The following is a 14,880-nucleotide window of genomic DNA, read 5'->3' on the forward strand; positions in this document are numbered from 1 at the left end:
TACATAGCAGAGAAATAAGGATAATGTTTCTTGGTTTCAAAGTTCTGATTTGTAAGTTAAACCAAGTCAATACAAAAACCTTCCTTCAGCCAAATAAAAGTAGGGAATTAAAAACCCTTTTGTAAATCCTTGGTATTATCAGGTTGCTATGAATCTGAAATACAATATACACAGATTATATCTTTAAACATTAGGTTGGCACAAAAGTAATCGCGGTTGTTGCCATTGAAATGGCGAAACTGCATTTACTTTTGTACCAACCTAGTATTATAAAATATATACAAAGCAAGTTGAGGAACCAAAAACAAAATACATGTCTACAAATATGCTTTCCAATGTACTATAAATAAACCTTTACTTAAGATCTTGAAATCAAAATTAGTTTATATAGTATTCAGAATCAAACCTAATGACAAAGCAAGACGAAATAACCAACAGCATCATCATTATCAGAATAGTAACTAACATTTATGTAAAAGATTACTATGTGTCAGAAACTAAGTGCTTTCATTTCATTTAATTCTCATAACAACCTATAAAGTAGGTACTATCATTATATCCATTTTACAGATGAGTGAATGAAGGCTAGAATTTGGGTCACCGGCCCAACATGACCCAACTATTAGTAGCAGGTAGAGAAGTGGGTCTTCGAACCTAGGTAATCTGGCTTTGGAATCTGTACTCATAACTACTGTGCTATAATGTCTCTGATAGCAGCTACTAATTAAAAAATCAAAAATGTATGTCTTCCTAACTTTAATCATCACGAGATAACGAATATTCTTGGCTCATTTATGTCTAAATTTTCAACATACTTTTTTCCCTTTCAACCTATTAACTATCCTCAATTTTGAGTCAGCTGATTTTATGTGATTGTTTCCTTCCCTCCCACCCCCCATACACTGCCTTTATGTGGCTGCATTTGTATTAGTCTCTGCTTGGATAACCAAAAATGTATGACATGATTAAACCTTGTTTGTTCAATATAAAATAAGAGTTAAATACTTTCTGTAACTTTGCTTTCTTATCAAGGCTTCAAAGTCCTGCTCAGGAAAGTACTGTTGATGTTGATAACCAGGGATAAGGTCTTATCCCGCCAGGAGCACATGATGCCCTTGGACTGCAATACTGTCACAGCAGTGTCTTCAGTTCTTCTCTACTGTGTATAATGCAGAGCAAGATGGGGGTGGTGGTAGAAATCACGGTAGTAAATATAAGATATATTTTCTAGAAATATATCCATTTCGTGGAAAGATAATATTAAGACCATATCAAGCCAAATATACAAATGAGAAAGTTTCATTCATCTCAAAAAAATCCAGGCTACACAAACAGACAACTGAAAGCCACATAGGAAGAAATTTCCGAAACACAAAAGTCTCACCTACAAGATTATTTACATGTTTAGGGTCAGTATTATTAAAAGACGTCATCCCCTAGGTCTAGTAGAAACATATAGAGAAGTCTATGCTAACACACTTGGGAAGAGGACTATTGTCCTTCTTTGTACATGACAAAAACCAAATGAACCAAACCCCTAGAAGGTATTAATGCACAAAGGTTTTAATACCTTGGCTTTAATGATTTTTCAAGGTTAAGAAACAAATTCAAATTGGTTGTAGCTTCAACTCAGTAATTACAATCACAATGCATCTCTGAAAGGCCCTACAAATCAGCTACTTAGGAGGCTGAGGCAGGAGACTGGCAAGGCAGAGTAATCTGCAAAGATGATAGTTTTTACATATGCCCTGTTACCTATACCAATATAATTACTACATTATCTTAAAAAGACAAACAGTTACTTCAAACTCTTTAAAAAATATATAATGAGTTTCCCAAAGACTCAAGTCTATATTCAAAGATGAGTAAAAAAAATCCATTACTTTCCTAGGGTCACTTTCTTCTTTTACTCCTGCTTAAATGCAAAAGCTGATAGTTTCTGATTTGTAGAAAAATCTAAAGGTTTCTGCTTTTTAGGCAAATTGAGATTCTCTTTTGCTTTTTCTTCCTGGTTTTCTGTTTCATCGCTTTCATCAACCACACGTTTTCGCTTCTTTGCTTCAGCTCCATCACTTGCCGTTTCTCCTTTGGCTTTGTTAGCCCATGCCTTTGTAAAATAGCAGGGGTGAAAAGAAAAGATTTTTAGGAAATAACAAATAAGAAGTAAATGATTTATTTACTTTTCCAGGTAATATTTTTATATATAAAGCAGAATAATTAGCACTTGAATTAAGTGTTCTCATTGTTAACAAATCTTTTATTACTTAAATGCAGAGCACATTAAACATTTACACTACTTTTATATCTCAATCTAAGCTTTGCTCATATTAATCATATTAGTTGCAAAATACTATAATTGCAGTACTATTTAAAAATGAAACTTTTGGCCAGGTGCGGTGGCTCATGCCTGTAATCCCAGCACTTTGGGAGGCCGAGGTGGGCGGATCACGGGGTCAGGAGATGGAGACCATCCTGGCTAACACAGTGAAACCCCGTCTCTACTAAAAATACAAAAAAAATTAGCCGGGCATGGTAGCCGGCGCCTGTAGTCCCAGCTACTTAGGAGGCTGAGGCAGGAGACTGGCGAGAACCTGGGAGGCAGAGCTTGCAGTGAGCTGAGATCGTGCCACTGCACTCCAGCCTGGGCAAGAGCAAGACTCCGTCTCAAAAAATAAATAAATAAAAAATTTAAAAAAATGAAACTTGTTATTCTAAGATCATTGCAGTTTCACATGCAGTTGTATGAAATAATACAGAAAGATCCTGTGCAGCCTTGACCCAGTTTTCCCCAGTGGTAACATTTTGCAAAACTATAGCCCAACAATCACAACTATAGGGAACTGACATTGAAACAATCCCATTTTACTTCTACTCATTTGCGTGTATGTATATATTTAATTTTATTGTGGGTTTGTTTGTTTACCACCACAGTCAAAATACAGAACCTCTTCCTCAAGCCCCAACTCCGACTCCAACCCCTGGCAACCACTACTCTATTCTCCATCCGGATCATGTTGTTATTTCAGGAATGTTATATAAATGAGTATATATTCTTTGGGGTTTGGTTTTTATTCACTCAGCAAGAGCCAGACAAGTTCCATTCATTTCATCTGTCTCTTAAATCTCTTTTAATCTATAATAGTTCCCCACTCCTACTTTATTTCCCTGGCCATTTCAAGGGCTCTTCAAGCTGCAGAATTTCTCACATTAACAAACTGGATTTAAGTAAATGTTTAGGGTTTACCTTAAAAATATTGATTACATTTTTAAGTATTCAAAAACACAATCACAGCCTTTGCCAAGTCTCTTCCTCTTTTGCAGTGTAAGGTCTTATTTATTTAGATGCCATTTTATTGAACAACAAATGAGAAACATAAAATTGTAAATGAGGTTCTAAATGATGCTAAAGGTGTTTAAACCAGTTTCTGGCTTCCTCGTTACGCAACACCTTTTTCATAAAACCCAATTTACCAAAGCAAGCATCTATGTTACTAGGTGACTGTGCTGCGCCCTGCCATTCCTGGGGAAGTGAAACCTGAGGATTTAACTGGTACACCACACACATTCCTTCTGCTTCTAACAGAGATTGTGCCTTCCTTCCTTCACATGGCAGAAGTTCATAAGAAGCAAGCCAGCCACCTGTCCTAATTTCCATGTGAAAGGCTGGAACAGAACACCAGTCTTTTTCCCAAAAGGAATAGTCTCATGTAGTATTTAATGTGTAAGTAGATACAATTTTTAAAAATTCTGCTTGTAAGAACCCTAAAGTAGTATTCAAAAAATGTGAACTCATTTTTACTTATTAATTTTTTTTTCCCCCTAGAGACACGGTCTCACTCTGTCACCCATGCTGGAGTGCAGTGGCACAATCACAGCTCACTGCAGCCTTGACCTCCTGGGCTCAAGTAAGTGATCTTCCCACCTCAGCCTCCTGAGTAACTGGGACTACAGGTGTGTACCACCATGCGAGGCTAATTTTTAAATTTTTTGTATAGATGGTGTATCACTATGTTGCCTAGGCTGGTTTCAAACTCCTGGGCTCAAGAGATCCTCCTGCCTTGGCCTCCCAAAGTGCTAGGATTATAGGCTTGAGCCAATGAACTCAGCTTGACACTTTTGATTTTTAACAAACGTATCTTTTCTTGGGGTATTCTCCTAACTTAAAACATACAGGAACTTATAGAGATTAAAACAGTAAACTGTCAAAAAATTAACCATCCAGCCTGGGCAACACAGTGAGAGGTTGTCTCTACAAAAAAAAAAAAAAAAGAAAAAAAAAAAAGGCGGGGGGGACAATTGCTTGTGCCCAGGAGGTCGAGGTGGCAGTGAGCCGTGATCACACCATGACACTCCTGCCTGGGTGAAAGAACAAGACCTGCCTCAAACAAAAACAAAACAAAAAACCCATCACCATTACATAATAATTACTACATATCCATATTACCATATATCCGCACTTACTTTCCTCTTTCAAAAGTTTGCTGGATGTATTCAATTTCCAAAAACAGAAAAAGGCTTTTCCTTTTTTTTTAGTTGTCATGATCGTTATTATCATTGTTGTTGTTGTTATCATTACTATTATTAGAGACGAGGTCTCACTATGTTGCCCAGGCTGGTCACGAACTCCTGAGCTCAAGTGATCCGCATCGACCTCCCAATGTGCTAGGATTACAGGCATAAGACACCATACCTGGCCAAAAGGCATTTCTGTAAGAATTTTTTAAATCTGGGAATTCACTAAGATCCCAATCTCGGCACAATTATCCTTACCTTTCTTTCTTCAGTTGACAACACTCTAAATCGAATCATTCCTTCTTTTATTATGTCTGCTTCATCTGAAAAGTCAGGATTGTCAGACAAAATATTACTTCTATTTTCTTCTAACCACATCTGGAACCCGGTCTTTGGCCTAAAATCACAATTATGTGAAAACATTTTATACTTAAGACAGAGTTTAAAGTGCCTCATGATTTTAAGTTAGTAATCAATCATAAGTCTTTGACATCTATTATATAAAGTAAGCAAGACACAGTTATACTTGTTCATTCATATTACTTTTTTTTTTTTTTTTTGGTGGAGACGGAGTCTCACTCTGTCACCCAGGCTGGAGTGCAATGGTGCGATCTCAGCTCACTGCAACCTCCGCCTCCTGGGTTCAAGCGATTCTCCTGCCTCAGCCTCCCAAGTAGCTGGGATTACAGACATGCGCCACCAGGCCCGGCTAATTTTTTGTATGGAGTTTCACCATGTTGGTCAGGCTGGTCTCAAACTCCTGACCTCACGTGATCTGCCCGCCTTGGCTTCCCAAACTGCTGGGATTACAGGCATAAGTCACCGTGCCCGGCTTCATATTATTTTAAACTGCCTGGAGACTGCAGGATCAATGAACTGGAAAATCCTTTGTAAGGTCAATTCAAAAGGATCACTCATATTTGTATTTTCCAAGTGTAGCAACCATGAACTCTGTACTTTCAACTTTTTAATGAATGTTGACAGGCTCAAGGTCTCCAACCTCACTTAGCCCTTGCGGCCTACCACATGTCCTTGGTAGGCTCTTTTTCTATTTCCCCAAACCAGCTATTTGAATCCCTCACGACTATTCTCAAGCCCCTTTCCCATCGCCTCACCCCTGCTCTCAGAGCTGACCTGCATCAGCATTAGGTGAAGCACGGACACAGCACATTTGTACATTTCATTAGATTCCATGAATCATGACACAAATTGTCTTTAAGTCACACAAGCGAAGGTTTAATGCAAATATTTAACATTTACTGATCACTTACTGTCTACTAGGCACTACTCTAAAAGCTTTAAGTATAGTACCTCATTTAAATGACAATAACACTATGAGATAGATACAATTATTATCTCCATTCCATAAGTGAGAAAAGGGAGGCTCAGAGAGGTGAAATAACTTATCCCAGGTTACACAAACAGTAAAACTCAGACCTGGGATTCAACAACCGGGCAATTTCACTCCAAAGTCTATGTTTTTTTGTAGAGATGGAGTCTCGCTCTTTCCCCTATGCTGGAGTACAGTGGCTCCATATTGGCTCACTGCAACCTCCACCTTCCAGGTTCAAGTGATTCTCCTGCCTCAGCCTCCCAAACAGCTGGGACTACAGGCACCACACCCAGCTAATTTTTGTATTTTTAGTAAAGACAGGGTTTCATCATATTGGCCAGGTGGGTCTCGAAATCCTGACCTCATGATCCACTCGCCTCGGCCTCCCAAAGTGCTGGGATTACAAGCGTGAGCCACTGTGCCTGGCCCAGAGTCTCTTATGTTTAACCCACCAGCTATATGCCCCTCACTAGGCTGAACCTAAATGAATCCTAAATAACAAGTCTAAACATTTTACGTTTAAGGTTAAAAAAAATTTTATTAAAAAATTACTAGTATGACCATAACCACTTGCCCAATTTCTGAAAATACGCAAATTTTAAGTAATCTTAATGTAAACCGACTTCCAGTAAAACAACAGAACAAATCAAAACAAGTAAAAATCAAGGTATAACAAAGGTTCTTGAATTTCCAAAAATTAATGAAGACCCATTTTAATGAAACTTGAGGCAATGTCACAAGTCTACCTAACAGCCTGCAATCTTCTGCTTCTAAACAGCTATTTTTAAAAAGAAAACCAAAACTGAACATTTCTTTCTTTCTTTGTTTTTTAAAGAGACGTGAGTCTCACTATGTTGCCCAGGTTGGCCTCGAATTTCTGGGCTTAAGCAACCCTTCTGCCTCAACCTTCTGAGTGGCTGGGACTACAAGAGTGCACAGCCACCTGGCTAAAATTGGACATTTCTGATTTAGTATATCAACATCTGTGACAAAAATATTAGTTTCAATAGTGGTAATTCCTTCAAATTTCAAAAGTAAGTTTTCTGTATAACCAAATGATAGTATGAAAAATTAAATTATCAATCTTCTTTGTTGTTGTTTTAAGAGACAGGGTCTTGCTTTGTCGCCCAGGCTGGAGTGCAGTGGTATAATCAGCTCACTGCCACCTCAAATTCTTGGGCTCAAGCAATCCTCCCGCCTCAGACTCCCAAGTAGCTGGGACTACAGGCACGGTGCCACCACACACACCTGGCTGATTTTAAAACTCTTGGTAGAGATGCGGTCTCCCTACATTGCCCAGGCTGGTTCCAATCTCCTGGGCTGAAACTATCTGACCACATTGGCCTTCCAAAGTGTTAGGCTTAGCCAGGTACGGTGGCTCACACCTGTAATCCCAGCACTTTGGGAAGCTGAGATGGGCAAACTGCTTGAGGCCAAGAGTTTGAGACCAGCCTGGCCAACGTGGCAAAACTCCATCTCTACCAAAAAATAACAAAATTAGCGGGCATGGTGGCACACACCTGTAATCCCAGCTACTCAGGAGGGTGAGGCATGAGAATCGCTTGAACCCAGGAGGTGGAGGTTGCAGTGAGCTGAGATTGCACCAGTGCACTCCAGCCTTGGTGACGGAGCAAGACTGTCTCAAAAAAAAGTGTTAGGCGGGCCAGGCGTGGTGGCTCACACCTGTAATCCCTGCGCTTTGGGAGGCCAAGGCGGGTGGATCACCTGAGGTCAGGAGTTCAAGACCAGCCTGACCAACGTGGAGAAACCTCATCTCTACTAAAAATACAAAATTAGTCAGGCATAGTGGCGCATGCCTGTAATCCCAGCTACTCAGGAGGCTGAGGCAGGAGAATCACTTGAACCCAGAGGCAGAGGTTGCAGTGAGCCAAGATTGCGTCATTGCATTGAAGTCTGGGCAACAAGAGCAAAAAGAAAAAAAAAAAAGTGTTAGGCTGAAAAAAAAGGCATGAGCCACTATGCCTGGCCTATCAATTTTCTTAAATAAAATTTTCACTGTTTAAGAACTAAATTAAATTCAGAACAAAACAGGAAATGTGAAAACCACAGCCACTCCCTCAAATTAAACTGGTTAACATAAAGTTATTAAGAAAATAAGGTATACTATATTTTATTATTATTTTTCTCCCTGGACTGCTCAGAATGAGAAAAATGAGATATATTATGGTAAAAATGAAATTGTGACTATTCTTTTCTTTTTGTTTTTTTCTGAGATGGAGTCTCACTCTGTTGCCCAGGCTGGAGTGCAGCGGTGCAATCTTGGCTCACTGCAGCCTCCGTCTCCTGCGTTCAAGCGATTCTCCTGCCTCAGCCTCCCGAGTAGCTGGGATTACAGGCACGAGCCACCATACCTGGCAAACTTTTGTATTTTTAATAGAGATCGGGTTTCACCATATTGGCCAGGCTGGTCTCGAACTCTTAACCTCAAGTGATCCGCCCACCTCAGCCTCCCAAAGTCCTGGGATTACAGGCGTGAGCCACTGTGCCAGGCCAAAATTGTGACTTTTCAAATTTAACAGAGATATTAAAAATAAGTCCAGGAGTGGTGGCTCACACCTGTAATCCCAGCACTTTGGGAGGCCAAGGTGGGCAGACCACCTGAGATCAGGAGTTCGAGACCAGCCTGACCAACAAGGAGAAACCTTGTCTCTACTAAAGATACAAAATTAAGCGGTTCCAAGATGGCTGAATAGGAACAGCTTCAGTCTACAGCTCCTAGCATGAGCGATGCAGAAGAAGGGTGATTTCTGCATTTCCAACTGAGGTACTGGGTTCATCTCACTAGGGCTTGTCGGACAGTGGGTGCAGGACAGTGAGTGTGGCACACCGAGTGTGAGCCGAAGCAGGGCTAGGCATCGCCTCACCCGGGAAGCGCAAGGGGTCAGGGAATTCCCTTTCCTAGCCAAGCAAAGCTGCAACAGATGGCACCTGGAAAATCAGGTCACTCCCACCCTAATACTGTGCTTTTCCAATGGTCTTAGCAAATGGCACACCAGGAGATTATATCCCACTCCTGGCTCAGAGGGTCCCACGCCCACGGAGCCTCACTCATTGCTAGCACAGCAGTCTGAGATTGAACTACAAGGCGGCAGCCTCGGCCAGGAAGCTCGAACTGGGTGGAGCCCACTGCAGCTCAAGGAGGCCTGCCTGCCTCTGTAGACTCCACCTCTGGGGGCAGGGCATAGCTGAACAAAGGCAGCAGAAACCTCTGCAGGCTTAAATGTCCCTGTCTGACAGCTTTGAAGAGAGTAGTGGTTCTCCCAGCATGGAGTTTGAGACCTGAGAACGGACAGACTGCCTCCTCAGGGGGGTCCCTGACCCCCAAGTAGCCTAACTGGGAGGCACCCCCCAGTAGAGGCAGACTGACACCTCACATGGCCGGGTACCCCTCTGAGACGAGGCTTCCAGAGGAATGACCAGGCAGCAACATTTGCTGTTCAACAATATTCGCTGTTCTGCAGCCTCTGCTGCTGATACCCAGGCAAACAGGGTCTGGAGTGGACCCCCAGCAAACTCCAACAGACTTGCATCTGAGGGTCCTGACTGTTAAAAGGAAAACTAACAAACAGAAAGGACATCCACACCAAAACCCCACCTGTACATCACCATCATCAAAGACCAAAGATAGATAAAACCACAAAGACTGGGGAAAAAACAGAGCAGAAAAGCTGAAAATTCTAAAAATCAGAGCACCTCTCCCCCTCCAAAGGAACGCAGCTCCTCACCAGCAATGGAACAAAGCTGGACGGAGAATGAGTTTGACGAGTTGAGAAGAAGGCTTCAGACAATCAAACCTCTCCGAGCTAAAAGAGGAAGTTCGAATGCATCACAAAGAAGCTAAAAACCTTGAAAAAAGATTACACGAATGGCTAACTAGAGTAACCAACGCAGAGAAGTCCTCAAAAGACCTGATGGAGCTGAAAACCATGGCACGAGAACTATGTGACGAATGCACAAGCTTCAGTAGCTGATTCGATCAACTGGAAGAAAGGGTATCAGTGATCAAAGATCAAATGAATGAAATGAAGCAAGAAGTTTAGAGAAAAAAGAGCAAAAAAAACCGAACAAAGCCTCCAAGAAATATGGGACTATGTGAAAAGACCAAATCTACATTTGCTTGGTGTACCTGAAAGTGACGCGGAGAATGGAACCAAGTTGGAAACACTCTGCAGGATACCATCCAGGAAAACTTCCCCAACCTAGCAAGGCAGGCCAACATTCAAATTCAGGAAATACAGAGAATGCCACAAAGATACTCCTCAAGAAGAACAACTCCAAGACACATAACTGTCAGATTCACCAAAGTTGAAATGAAGGAAAAAATGTTCAGAGAGAAAGGTAGGGTTACCCACAAAGGGAAGCCCATCGGACTAACAACGGATCTCTCAGCAGAAACTCTACAAGCCAGAAGATAGTGGGGGCCAATATTCAACATTCTTAAAGAAAAGAATTTTCAACCCAGAATTTCATATCCAGCCAAACTAAGCTTCATAAGTGAAGGAGAGATAAAATCCTTTACAGACAAGCAAACGATGAGAGATTTTGTCACCACCACGCCTGCCCTAAAAGAGCTCCTGAAGGAAGCACTAAACATGGAAAGGAACAACCTGTACCAGCCACTGCAAAAACATGCCAAATTGTAAAGACTATCGAGGCAAGGAAGAAACTGCGTCAACTAATGAGCAAAGTAACCAGCTAACATCATAATGACAGGATCAAATTCACACATAACAATATTAACCTTAAATGTAAATGGGCTAAATGTTCCAATTAAAAGACACAGACTGGCAAACTGGATAAAGAGTCAAGACCCATCAGTGTGCTGTATTCAGGAGACCCATCTCACATGCAGAGACACACATAGGCTCAAAATAAAGGGATGGAGGAAGATCTACCAAGCAAATGGAAAACAAAAAAAGGCAGGGGTTGCAATCCTAGTCTCTGATAAAACAGACTTTAAACCAACAAAGATCAAAAGAGACAAAGAAGGCCATTACATAATGGTAAAGGGATCAATTCAATTCAACAAGAAGAGCTAACTATGCTAAATATATATGCACCCAATACAGGAGCACCCAGATTCATAAAGCAAGTCCTTAGAGACCTACAAAGAAACTTAGACTCCCACACAATAATAATGGGAGACTTTAACACCCCACTGTCAACATTAGACAGATCAACGAGACAAAGTTAACAAGGATATCCAGGAACTGAACTCAGCTCTGCACCAAGCAGACCTAATAGACATCTACAGAACTCTCTACCCCAAATCAACAGAATATACATTCTTCTCAGCACCACATCGCACTCATTCCAAAATTGACCGCATAGTTGGAAGTAAAGCACTCCTCAGCAAATGTAAAAGAACAGAAATTATAACAAACTGTCTCTCAGACCACAGTGCAATCAAACTAGAACTCAGGATTAGGAAACTCACCCAAAACTGCTCAACCACATGGAAACTGAACAACCTGCTCCTGAATGACTACTGGGTACATAACGAAATGAAGGTGGAAATAAAGATGTTCTTTGAAACCAATGAGAACAAAGACACAACATACCAGAATCTCTGGGACACATTTAAAGCAGTGTGTAGAGGGAAATTTATAGCACTAAATGCCCACAAGAGAAAGCAGGAAAGATCTAAAATTGACACCCTAACATCACAATTAAAAGAACTAGAGAAGCAAGAGCAAACACATTCAAAAGCTAGCAGAAGGCAAGAAATAACTAAGATTAGAGCAGAACTGAAGGAGATAGAGACACAAAAAACCCTTCAAAAAATCAATGAATCCAGAAGCTGCTTTTTGAAAAGATGAACAAAATTGATAGACCGCTAGCAAGACTAATAAAGAAGAAAAGAGAGAAGAATCAAATAGATGCAATAAAAAATGATAAAGGGGATATCACCACTGATCGCACAGAAATACAAACTACCATCAGAGAATACTATAAACACTTCTACGCAAATAAACTAGAAAATCTAGAAGAAATGGATAAATTCCTCGACACATACACCATCCCAAGACTAAATGAGGAAGAAGTTGAATCTCTGAATAGACCAATAACAGGCTCTGAAATTGAGCTAATAATTAATAGCCTACCAACCAAAAAAAGTCCAGGACCAGATGGATTCACAGCCGAATTCTACCAGAGGTAAAAGGAGGAGCTGGTACCATTCCTTCTGAAATTATTCCAATCAACATAAAAAGAGGGAAACCTCCCTAACTCATTTTATGAGGCCAGCATCATCCTGATACCAAAGCCTGGCAGAGACACAACAAAAAAAGAGAAATTTAGACCAATGTCCCTGATGAACATCCATGCAAAAATCCTCAATAAAATACTGGCAAACCGAATCCAGCAGCACTTCACAAAGCTTATCCACCATGATCAAGTGGGCTTCATCCCTGGGATGCAAGGCTAGTTCAACATACGCAAATCAATAAACGTAATCCAGCATATAAACAGAACCAAAGACTAAAACCACATGATTATCTCAATAGATGCAGAAAAGGCCTCTGAAGAAATTCAACAACGCTTCATGCTAAAAACTCTCAATAAATTAGGTATTGATGGGATGTATGTCAAAATAATAAGAGCTATCTGTGACAAACCCACAGCCAATATCATAAACTGGAAGCATTCCCTTTGAAAACTGGCACAAGACAGGGATGCCTTCTCTCACCACTCCTATTCAACACAGTGCTGGAAGTTCTGGCCAGGGCTATTAGGCAGGAGAAGGAAATAAAGGGTATTCAATTAGGAAAAGAGGAAGTCAAATTGTACCTGTTTGCAGATGACATGATTGTATATTTAGAAAACCCCATTGTCTCAGCCCAAAATCTCCTTAAGCTGATAGGGAACTTCAGCAAAGTCTCAGGATACAAAATCAATGTGCAAAAAATCGCAAGCATTCTTATACACCAATAACAGACAAACAGAGAGCCAAATCATGAGTGAACTCCTATTCACAATTGCTTCAAAGAGTATAAAATACCTAGGAATCCAACTTACAAGGGATGTAAAGGACCTCTTCAATGAGAACTACAAACCACTGCTCAACGAAATAAAAGAGGACACAAACAAATGGAAGAACATTCCATGCTCATGGATAGGAAGAATCCATATTGTGAAAATGGCCATACTGTCCAAGGTAATTTATAGATTCAATGCCATCCCCATCAATCTACCAGTGACTTTCTTCACAGAATTGGAAAAAAACTACTTTAAAGTTCATATGGAACCAAAAAAGAGCCCGCAATGCCAAGTCACTCATAAGCCAAAGGAACAAAGCTGGAGGCATCATGCTACCTGACTTCAAACTATATAAAACAGCATGGTACTGGTACCAAAACAGAGATACAGACCAATGGAACAGAACAGAGCCCTCAGAAATAATATCACACATCTACAACCATCTGATTTTTGACAAACCTGACAAAAACAAGAAATGGGGAAAGGATTCCCTATTTAATAAATGATGCTGGGAAAACTGGCTAGCCATATGTAGAAAGCTGAAACTGGATCCTTTCCTTACACCTTATACAAAAATTAATTCAAGATGGATTAAAGACTTAAATGTTAGACCTAAAACCATAAAAGCCCTAGAAGAAAACCCAGGCAATACCATTCAGGATATAGGCATGGGCAAGGACTTCATGTCTAAAACACCAAAAGCAATGGCAACAAAAGCCAAAATTGACAAATGAGATCTAATTAAACTAAAGAGCTTTTGCACAGCAAAAGAAACTACCTTCAGAGTGAACAGGCAACCTACAGAATGGGAAAAAAATTTTGCAATCTACCCATCTGACGAAGGGCTAATATCCAGAATCTACAAAGAACTCAAACAAATTTACAAGAAAAAAACAAACCCCACCAAAAAGTGGGCAAAGGATATGAACAGACACTTCTCAAAAAAAGACATTTATGCAGCCAACAGACACATGAAAAAATGCTCATCATCACTGGCCATCAGAGAAATGCAAATCAAAACCACAACGAGAAACCATCACACACCAGTTAGAATGGCGATCATTAAAAAGTCAGGAAACAACAGGTGCTGGAGAGGATGTGGAGAAATAGGAACACTTTTACACTGTTGGTGGGACTGTAAACTAGTTCAACCATTGTGGAAGACAGTGTGGCAATTCCTCAAGGATCTAGAACTAGAAATACCATTTGACCCAGCCATCCCATTACTGGGTATATACCCAAAGGATTATAAATCATGCTGCTACAAAAACACATGTACACGTATGTTTATTGTGGCACTATTCACAATAGCAAAGACTTGGAACCAACCCAAATGTTCATCAATGTTAGACTGGATTAAGAAAATGTGGCACATATACACCATGGAATACTATACAGCCACAAAAAAGGATGAGTTCATGTCCTTTGTAGGGACATGGATGAAACTGGAAACCATCATTCTCAGCAAACTATCGCAAGGACAAAAAACCAAACACAGCATGTTCTCACTCATAGGTGGGAATTGAACAATGAATACACTTGGACACAGGAAGGGGAACATCACACACTTGGGCCTGTTGTGGGGTGGGGGGAGAGGGGAGGGATAGCATTAGGAGATATACCTAATGTAAATGACGAGCGCAGCACACCAACATGGCACATGTGTACATATGTAACAAACCTGCATGTTGTGCACATGTACCCTAGAGCTTAAAGTATAAAAAAAAAAAAAAAGATACAAAATTAGCCAGGCGTGGTGGCGCATGCCTACAATCCCAGCTACTCAGGAGGCTGAGGCAGGAGAATCGCTTGAACCTGGGAGGTGGAGGTTGCAGTGAGCCAAGATCGTGCCATTGCACTCCAGCCTGGGCAACAAGAGTGAAACTCTGTCTCAAAAAAAATAAATAAATACAAAGAAATCCAGCATAGCAGAGACCAAGAAAATTGGTAACATACTGTGTTTGTGGACAAAGAGGATATGAGCAAATAGGAATACTCATATTGCTAAAGGTGTATAAAATGATACAACATCAATG

The 14,880-nt window shown here is 40.6% G+C and overlaps 1 protein-coding gene across 2 annotated transcripts in view; it reads right to left on the minus strand.

Annotated features, from left to right (window-relative positions):
• Positions 1–1,284: 1,284 nt before the first annotated feature.
• WDHD1 (WD repeat and HMG-box DNA binding protein 1) overlaps positions 1,285–14,880 on the minus strand; it is an 88,331-nt gene continuing 74,735 nt past the window's right edge. For both annotated transcript variants that reach the window (XM_030810856.1, XM_030810852.1), the window contains 2 exons: positions 4,771–4,909; positions 1,285–2,107 (listed from right to left, as the gene is read on the minus strand). In XM_030810856.1, the coding sequence (XP_030666716.1) occupies positions 1,907–2,107; positions 4,771–4,909 (340 nt within the window). In that variant the 3' untranslated portion in view covers positions 1,285–1,906. The remainder of the gene's footprint in view (positions 2,108–4,770; positions 4,910–14,880) is intronic.

This window comes from Nomascus leucogenys, chromosome 1a (assembly GCF_006542625.1).
Source record: "Nomascus leucogenys isolate Asia chromosome 1a, Asia_NLE_v1, whole genome shotgun sequence".
Lineage (NCBI taxonomy): Eukaryota > Metazoa > Chordata > Mammalia > Primates > Hylobatidae > Nomascus > Nomascus leucogenys.